At 46.5% G+C, this 10,000-nt stretch overlaps 1 protein-coding gene across 4 annotated transcripts in view; it reads right to left on the bottom strand.

The window, feature by feature from the left end:
* Window positions 1-10,000, bottom strand: part of LOC123520440 — a 132,617-nt gene that overhangs the window by 13,097 nt on the left and 109,520 nt on the right. For 3 of the 4 annotated variants that reach the window (XM_045282646.1, XM_045282645.1, XM_045282649.1), the window contains exons 8-14: window positions 9,180-9,379; window positions 7,492-7,671; window positions 5,402-5,543; window positions 3,919-4,109; window positions 2,889-3,355; window positions 1,813-2,571; window positions 574-850 (exon numbers count right to left, since the gene is read on the bottom strand). In XM_045282646.1, the coding sequence (XP_045138581.1) occupies window positions 574-850; window positions 1,813-2,571; window positions 2,889-3,355; window positions 3,919-4,109; window positions 5,402-5,543; window positions 7,492-7,671; window positions 9,180-9,379 (2,216 nt within the window). The remainder of the gene's footprint in view (window positions 1-573; window positions 851-1,812; window positions 2,572-2,888; window positions 3,356-3,918; window positions 4,110-5,401; window positions 5,544-7,491; window positions 7,672-9,179; window positions 9,380-10,000) is intronic. The other variant, XM_045282648.1, reaches the window with a different exon arrangement.

The raw sequence follows: 10,000 nt of genomic DNA on the forward strand, positions 1-10,000 counted from the left end.
TTAGCGAAAAACCTGTAAGAATGTACAATATAAAAAAAAAAATCATCATTTATATTAAGATAAAAAATACTACAGTGTAATCCATTGTCACAGCAACCGAAACTTAAAATAAAACATAACATAAATAGTAAAAATAAAAGAGAAAATGCCCATGAGAACATTAATATCAACATCGTGCAGAATAATACGAAAAATACTAATGAAATAGATGACTAAAAGCACATCGACACTGCCTTGCCTATACACTGAAGACACAAGAACATGGAAATTGCAGGTATATTGAGCAAACAATATAAACAAAAGAAAATGAAAAAAAAATATATCATCCTTATATTAGTAACCACACAGACGCACACAAACACTCACAAACGCACACACACACACAAACGCGCGCGCGCGCACGCACGCACGCACGCACACACACACACACACACACACACACACACACACACACACACACACACACACACACACCTAATCTATACCTAATTCCATACACACACAAAAAAAACACATCTTGTTATGCTCACTCCTGACCATGAAGCGGAGACAAGAAGACATAACGCCCCTTACCTTAGCGGGTCTGGCTGGAGGAGGCGAAGGATGGGGCGAGGCCTGCTGGGACGTGGAAGAAGAAGGAGGAGGCGCCTGCTGCTGGAGTTGTTGTTGCTGCCTGGCGGGGTTGAGGGGGACCCAGGAGGTGGAGGAGGAGGAGGAGTAGTGCGTGGGGCTAGAGGGGCCGCTGGCGAGGGAGCAGGAGGAGGAGTGCCGTGTTACCTGGTGGCTGGCTGGTTTGATGGCAGTGTCCTCCACGTGAGTCGACCCTGAAGTACTGTCCCGCCGCCCAGAGCTGGACAAGGGGCGGAGAGAATTAGGGAATGGCATAATACGTGACAGGAAAGAGGAAGGAAAGGAGGGAAGAAAGGTTTTACAATAGGGTATGAAAATGACCTCGTATGTGTTTAAAAAGTAAGGTTTAAGTATGTAAACTAGTCAATGTACTTCCTTATAAGATCCACTCCTTTTTTCATGTAAATTTAGAATGGACGAGGGAGAAATCTGTTTTACGATCTAACTTTTAGTCACAACAATCATCAGCCATACGAGATATAACACTGATTTCGCTCCACAAACCCGAACACCGAATTGAATGATTATCTTTTCTTTATGAATAGAGATCGAGTAAAGACAAACATGTGACACATGAGGCTGCACATAAGAAACAGACAAAGAAGGAACGTATCCTCTCTCTCCTTTTATTTCCTTGTGATTTTGTATATTTGAGGAGATATCAGTGTCAGATATGAAGGGAGCTGGTTACTAGAAAAAAGTTTGTGTATGTGTGTGTGTGTGTGTGTGTGTGTGTGTGTGTGTGTGTAATTCACCACGGTCGTCTGCTGGTCACCCAGCCAGTCCTCCTCATTACGGAGCGAGCTTAGAGCTCAAAGACCGATCTTCGGGTAGGACTGAGACCACAACACACTCCACACACCGGGAAAGCGAGGCCACAACCCCTCGAGTTGCATCCAGTACCTATTTACTGCTAGGTGAACAGGGGCTACACATTAAGAGGTTTGCCCATTTGCCTCGCCGCGCCGGGACTCGAACTCGGCCCTCTCGATTGTGAGTCGAGCGTGCTAACCACTACACTACACGTGTGTGTGTGTGTGTCAGAGAGAGAGAGAGAGAGAGAGAGAGAGAGAGAGAGAGAGAGAGAGAGAGAGAGAGAGAGAGAGAGAGAGAGAGAGAGAGAGAGAGAGAGAGAGAGAGAGAGAGAGAGATCTAATAGCATCTTACTGCTAGAGGACTCACCTGACGGGTGGGTGTCTGGGGCCCTTGGGCAGCGATCGTGCTCGTCTTGCCTTCAGCTGTTCTTGGGAGGGCGGTTCGCTCACTTCGTCCTTACTGGAGGAGGAGTCAGACACTTGGGACAACTTGCGCATCGTGAGCGTCACTTGGCTCACGGTGCGCACCGGCCGCCGTCCACACACGTCACTGCTGCCGCTGGAGGAGGCGCTGGCCAACGAGATGTGAGAGGCGGTGCGGGTAAAGCTGCCGGAGTTTGGAGGAGCAGCGGCGACGGCCACGCTGATGTTGGTGAGGCTGAGGCCGCGACGCACCACGTCCATCCTGTGCGGCATGTCGGAGGAGCTGCTCCTCCGACTCGCGCTGGCCGGTCGCTCCCCATACTCCATCCCTGCCCCTCCTGCTCCCCCCTCAGCCTCCATGAGGAAGGCTCTCTTGGCGGCGTTGGAGATGAAACTGTAGCCGCTGCCTGTCCGGCCATTGTCAGTAGGGGAGGAGGTGCGAGAGTGATCGGAGTCTGTGGTGGGGCAGCTCGGGGTGATGGGGGAGGTTGGGGGTTGGAAGGTTGGGGGAGCGCCCCCTGACCCGCCCCGTAGACCCCGGCCAGGTTCAGTGGGGCCTCGCGCCAGGATGTCCGGTGTGTGGCCGTTGGTGAGCGCCTTTAGCGTCACCTTGTTGGGCAGCAGGTCAGGCTGCAGGTCCGCCCGCATTACACAGGTGGTAGGCGGCCGCGAGGGCGTGGAAGTGAGGAACGAAGGGTTGATTCTGACGAGAAAGTCACGTAACAAAGCGTCAGGAAGCGTGGGAGATTAAGCCAGAGGTTAAACACTAACAGACATGCTATCAGGGACAAGCTATGCACTCGTGTGATCAGTTACTCCTGCCTTGGTGTTATCTGCACCACCAATTGTATTTCATTACTGTCTTACTGTCTACTTCTTTGTTAATCACCTATCTGCTTTCCTTCATTACTGTTCATACTAAAAAGAATCTACCTCTTGTCTAAAATTATTTCATTCATTTAATCATTTACCAACGTTCTTCCTTACTCTTATACATATAACGCAACATATAAAACTCACTTGGCACTGGTAATCGTGTCCATGTTGGGGCTCGGGGTGCGGGTGCAAGGCGTTGAGAACCCGCTGTCCACTCCTCCAAATACTCTGCCCTTCCCCGGCACCTCCTGCAGCAGTCTAGTGTGTCCTGGAGGCAGCCTCACCGAGTCGTCACTTCGGTGCACCTCGCCCGCCACCACCATCTGCGTGGCGCTCGAGGCCGTCTTCCTGGCACTGACAAGAGGCTGCTTTGTGGGTGTGTGGGTGTCTGTGATGTGGGCGTGGACTGTGTTTGGCTGTGGCGTCGGGGTGTGGGGTGAATCCGGGTGTGCCTTGGGGGTGTGGATCTTCAAAGGAGGTGAGGAGCTTCGCTGGGAGGATTGGGAGGGCGTGGCCGCGCGAATGTGTCTGCCGATGACTGGTGTGTTGGGCACTGAGGGAGGGCCCCAGGCAGGCACTGACGGCACGCGCTCCTCCTCGTTCGACTGAATCTGTGAACATAAAAGCTACACTGAAGGAAGAAGTGGTGATCTTCAGTGTGAAAACATACAAGAAGTGAATAGGAGGAGAGGAATTGATGGAGACTTCTGGAGGCGTCAGGTATCGACGGATAGATAGAATTACATGTAATATACCGTCAGATAGAACATTAAAGGAGAAAATGCAGAGGAAAAAAAAAAAAAAAAACCCGACAAGCAGACACACGTATAGTAGATAGACTTTTTTTTTTTTTTATATAAGAGGGAGAATTTCCAAGGACATATATTAACTGATAAAAAAAGGAAGATGAAGTAGTTAACTAAGTAATCTGGTAACATACTGACTGACTGCTTGACTGGTAAAACTTGATGTCGTTAGTTACATGAAACATGCCTAAGTAAGTGACTAACTGAATGACTACTTAGAAAAATTACTCACTGACTCATTCAAGAGTAATAGAAATAGTTTTGCTTAGCCACTCACCGAATTTCACTACAGACAGAGTGAATGAGTGCCTGCCTGTCTGTCTGTATGTATGTATGTCTCTCTCTCTCTCTCTCTCTCTCTCTCTCACCTTCAGGGACCTCAGCATGGTGTGGATCTCCTGCAGGTCAAGCTCCCTCTCGTGTGAGTTCCACTTGAGGCCGTACTGGGTGAGGTAGGTGATGAGCGAGGGCGGCGTGGGGGTGAGGGTGGGCAGTGTCTCGCCAGCTGCCACCCTCTTCTTCACCTCCTTGTCCTCCACGCCTGCCCACGGCGGCATACCTGTGCAGGGATGACAGTAAAACAGAATGTAGTAGTAGTAGTAGTAGTAGTAGTAGTAGTAGTGGCAGTAGTAGTAGTAGTAGTAGTAGTAGTAGTAGTAGTAGTAGTAGTAGTAGTAGTAGTAGTAGTAGTAGTAGTAGTAGTAGTGGCAGTAGCATTTACACTTTTCCTTCTCCTCGATATCTCTCTCACTCTCTCTTATCATTATCCCTGTTTTCTTCCATCACTTCTTTCTTCGTTTCTCTCTCTCTCTCTCTCTCTCTCTCTCTCTCTCTCTCTCTCTCTCTCTCCATGTCTTAATAGTTTCTCCATCAATTGATGCCGTGTTTCCTTCCTTCCTTCCTTTCTTTCTTTCCCACACTTTCTATCACTGCTCTTCTTTCTCCTCTGGTTCCCCACTTACCTTTCTTCTTATTTCTGTCTGCTTCCTCTTTCCTTCTTGACTTCTATCACAGTATATCTTCTTTCCTTCATCTACTACTTATTCTCTCTCTCTCTCTCTCTCTCTCTCTCTCTCTCTCTCTCTCTCTCTCTCTCTCTCTCATAAACAATCTCTTAGATGCTGAAAGATCTACATTATTTTACTCTCTTTTCTTTTCTCTCCCTTCTTTCTCACTTCCTTCATCCTCTACCCATCATCTCCTCCTCCTCCTCATCATCATCATCATCATCATCATCGTATACAGCCTCGTAAGGACAAAAATATCTACTACAAGTTATTCTCTTACCTATGTTTCTTCTCTTTCCCGTCTTTCTTCTTTCTCTCATTTACTATCCACCACCACCACCACCACCACCACGACTTCTTCCTCTTCCTATAACTCTTCCTCCTCCTCCTCCTCATCATATACAGCCTCGTAAGGACAAAGATATCTAGTATGGATTATTCTCCTAGCTATGTTTCTTCTCTTTCCCTTTTTCTTCTTTCTGTTATTCACTAGCCACCACCACCACCACCACCACCACCACCACCTCTTTCTCCTCATCCCCATCATCGTCATCCTTATCATATACAGCTTTTTAACCCGTTCAGTACAGAGACGCATATTTACCTTGAGTTTTTTTTGGTGTAATTAGACGATTTTATTTGCATTAGGAAGGGTGTATGGTGGTCAGGAGATTAATGACCACAGTCTTCACTATTTTAATAACCCACATGAGTTTCTGAAGCTATGTGAAATCGCAAAATATTAAGCAGAATGAATATGAAAATGCGTCCTGGTACTGAAGGAGTCAAGGACAGAGATATATACTAATACTTATTCTAATAGTTCTCCTCCGCCAGCACTCACCTGCCCACACTTCCCAGATGACGGCGGTAAGGGAATACACCTCAGAGCGCGTGGACACCATCTGTTCCTCAAGGGTCTCCGGGGCCTGCCAGGGTCCCAGCCAGGTGGCGGGGCTCAGCTGGGGCGCCCGCATGCTGCAGCCCTGGGGAAATTCGAACAGTGAGTTGAGTTATGGCGCCGCAGCAATGATGTCATATGGCGCTGCTGTGGGTTCGAGTTTTATAAAGGAGAGACAGCGCTACCTCTTCCACCGAGAAACTGAGGTGAGGCAGGGTAGAAGTCACTAGTGTTCGATTAAGGTTAGATTAAGTCAGTCACCTCCACACACACACACACACACACACACACACACACACACACACACACACACACACACAATGGGGAAGGAATCAAGGGGATGAGATAAGGATGGAATAGAAGAAGGGAAGGAATAACAGGAAATAAGAAAAGAATAAGAGTTAAGAGAGCGGAAGAGGGATAGGAAAGAGAAGATGTTGGCATATGAGTGAGAGCGAAATTAAATAAGACGAACACAACTGACAGGGGAGAGGTGATAGGAAAAAGAGGATAGGGACGAAGAAAATAGATAGAACTGGAAGAATTATAAAGTGCAGAAATGGCTAAAATGAGAGAGAGAGAGAGAGAGAGAGAGAGAGAGAGAGAGAGAGAGAGAGAGAGAGAGAGAGAGAGAGAGAGAGAGAGACAAAAGACATACGTATCATAGGAGAAAGTACAAACAACGGAAGGAAGAGGAAAGAAAGAAAGAAGAAGAAAAAAACGAATAAAGTGAATGCAAGGAAGGAAGCGGGTGGTGGAGGGAAGGAAGGATGAAAAGAAGAAAATTACACACGTTAACATGAGAAGGAAAGAGAGAGAGAGAGAGAGAGAGAGAGAGAGAGAGAGAGAGAGAGAGAGAGAGAGAGAGAGAGAGAGAGACATGTTTTTTCCAGGTCTTCACATCGTTTCACACCCTCCCGCTCATTTGCTCTTCCGCACAATTACTCTCTCATTACCGTTTTTCCCTCTCCTTCATCCACCCACTTCATTCACTCTCTATTCACTTACGGCCTCTCCTTCCCTCCCTTCCTCCACCCCCTATAGACTACCCCTCAGTTCTCGATCTCTTAACTCTAAACGCTCTACCTATAACAACTCTCTCTCTCTCTCTCTCTCTCTCTCTCTCTCTCTCTCTCTCTCATTCAATCAATCTCTATGTCTGTTTATCTGTCGGTATGTTTGCCTGCTTGATTGTCTGTCTGTCTACCCCCCCAACTCGTCTCTCTCTCTCTCTCTCTCTCTCTCTCTCTCTCTCTCTCTCTTCTTCTTACAACTTTTATCAACTTTTTCATTCATTTTTTCTGAGCTCTCTCCTTTGTTTCCCTTTTCTTGTTCATTCGCTACATTCCTTTCCCTTCCTTTCCCTTCCATTAGTTCCATTCTTTCTCTTAATCTTTCTCCTGTTTCTCTTTTCGTCTTCCGTTCTTCCTTACACCTAACACTTTCACCTCCTCCTCCTCCTCCTGTTCCTCCTTCTCGTCAATAACTCTCTTCTCTCCCCTCTATCACGTACAGCCATCCAGCCATCCAGCTAACTAACCATACAATATCGAGACAGTTACCCCAGAGCATCCATCCATTCATCCGCGTGAGTCATCCAGTGGGGAGGGGCGTTCACCCATTCACCCATTAGTGGCTGCACAGGTGAATTTCATGGGTCCGCTAAGGTGGGCGTTTCTGGAATACGATAACCACCCACATCCAGCCCACGCCGCCCACCCAACTGTGATATAATTTGGTACGAGTCTCTTTTTTGCAGCCTCTCTCTCTCTCTCTCTCTCTCTCTCTCTCTCTGTTGCTTAGTGTTACATTTTTATTTTCCTATTCTATATCTCCCTGTCTGTCTGTCTGTCTCTGTCTGACTGTGCGTGCGTTTCTGCGTGCGTGCGTGCATGTAATGGTGTGTGTGTGTGTGTGTGTGTGTGTGTGTGTGTGTGTGTTTACCGGTGTACGTGCTCTCTCTCTCTCTCTCTCTCTCTCTCTCTCTCTCTCTCTCTCTCTCTCTCTCTCTCTCTCTCTCTCTCGTCACCTACCTTGCCGTGCATCTCCATGGCAAACTCAAACCCTCCCAGCTTGGCGTGGTGCGTAGAGACAAGGTGGAGGGCGTGGGAGGTGACGGCGGCGTGCAGCCAGTTGTGGGCGTGGAGGAAGATGAGTGCCTCCACCACGCCCAGCAGCATCTCCACGGCGCCGCCCACGCTCAAGTCCCGGTGCTGGAAAGGGAAGATTGCATTAAGGGAAGGAAGGTGTGTGCAAGATAAGTGCCTTGATTTTCTTTTTTTTTCTTTGTGTGTGTGTGTGTGTGTGTGTGTGTGTGTGTGTGTGTGTGTGTGTGTGTGTGTGTGTGTGTGTGTGTGTGTGTGTGTGTGTGTGTGTGTGTGTGTGTGTGTGTGTGTGTGTGTGTGTGTGTGTGTGTGTGTGTGTGTGTGTGTGTGTGTGTGTGTGTGTGTGTGTGTGGTGTCAGTCTCTGGTGCATATTCTAAAATACTTTGCTCTCTCACCATGACTATTTTTAAAGGCTACAGAGATGATTCGTCGGGTTCTCAAGAGTGTTCCTCCTGTTGAAAAAACTTGGAAATCTTTTTAATCAATTACTGAAGCCCTATGAATGCCCTTAAAAACCCCTGTCACTCGAACTAAAGTCTTCTGAACGTAGTGGTGTTGCGGCGCAGAAGGGTTTCAGAATTATGGTCCTCTGTCCTCGGGCCTTAGAGCGGCGCTACGTGACCCCGCTCTTACAGTGTCGCAAATTGAATCATCCTTGGCCTTTGTGCCTTGGAGGTTAAGTAAAGTGTCTTCCTTCCCCTCCTCAGTCAGGGAAGCAAGCAGCAACCCGCTCGCGTCCCTCTTGCAGCCAAGGACTGTTAGTAGTATATGTGGTTAAGGAAATGTGGTAGCAGTATAATCCAGTCAGCTGTGGTAAATAGTAAATGAAAAATTGAAGAATATATAGGAAATAGGAAAAATTAAATGAAAGGAATAAAAAATTATAAAGGAATCTAAAACTTATCGAATATAGTCGTGACAATATGTTCCACTTGAATGCAGCAGATGACGAAAGCACAGAAAGCAGAGGATGCCTGAATTGGAAATACAATATAAATAGAGAAATTCACTTCAAACTAATACGGAAAAATACATAGAAATAAAAGAAAAATCAGAAGACTTTACGAACAGAAGTTCATTCACAACATAAGAGGAAAGAAAAACCAGCGTGCCACAAAAGGTCTTGCAACTTGCATTATTTTCCATTGAAACACATTGTTATTCAACAGATTTCATAACATACTGAAACGCTTTCCACTAAGCAATTGCACAGCACAATACTGGTCATATTAGTATTACTAGCATACACGAAAAGTAATAACATCTCCCCGAAAAAAATAGATACATGGAAGAGCACACAATAACATGACATAGATAAGAAGCTTAAAAAATTAGACCACGACAAGGGAAACAGTAAAAATGAAAATATAAATACCTCAACACAAAAACTTATCCAAACAAGGATGTAGGTAATCATGCAAATGAAAAAAAGTAACAAGGAGATGGAGATTAACTGTTCTCTCTCTCTCTCTCTCTCTCTCTCTCTCTCTCTCTCTCTCTCTCTCTCACGTACACACACAATAGAACACAGAGTTTGTGTATTTATTTATGTACATGTAAGAACTAGCATTTCCCACACACACACACACACACACACACACACACACACACTTGCCTGCACGTGAAGGTGGTGGTAGAGAGAGCCGTGCTGCACGTGCTGGAAGACGAGCGTCACGTGGTCTGGCGAGGGCGAGGCGACATGACAGGCGGCCATCACCTCCAGGAAGCCAGGGTGACGAAGGCGGCGGAGAACTGACAACTCCTGCAGCAGACTCTTGCAGGCCGCGGGGTCGAGGGCGCTACGGTCTTCCCCTGCTAAAGGTGGTATGGCGGAGGGTGCAGGAGGAAGGCAGAGAGGGTTAGTGATTACATAGTTTGATCATATAGTTTGATGAATGAGATAGATAGATAGATAGATAGATAGACAGACAGACAGACAGACAGACAGGCAGACATGTAAATAGATTGATAGATAGATAGATAGATAGATAAACAGAGAGAGAGAGAGAGAGAGAGAGAGAGAGAGAGAGAGAGAGAGAGAGAGAGAGAGAGAGAGAAAAGGAGGAAACGTGGAGAATGAAACATGTAGGCAGTGCATTAGACAGACGGAAGAATAAAGAAGCGAATGAGGAAGGAGGAGAAAGTCAGAGATGAGGAAGAGGTGAAAGAAAAGAGAGAAAAATAATGTTACGCTAATTAAACAATCCCCCTAATGACCGTGACCTATGCATACCTATTAAACACAAAACAAAAACAACAATAATAATAAATAATAGTAATAATAATACCAACAGTAATTTGCACTAAAGAAAAAAAAAATCTGCTTAATTGAACAGCCTAGAAAAATCGTGATAATCCTTTGCTATTTATCATCCTTTGTAAAACACCATCACTGGAATGCAAGGCGGGGTTGGGAAGAAGGGAGGGAGGAAGGAA

Source organism: Portunus trituberculatus, chromosome 47, assembly GCF_017591435.1.
Source record: "Portunus trituberculatus isolate SZX2019 chromosome 47, ASM1759143v1, whole genome shotgun sequence".
Classification (NCBI taxonomy): domain Eukaryota; kingdom Metazoa; phylum Arthropoda; class Malacostraca; order Decapoda; family Portunidae; genus Portunus; species Portunus trituberculatus.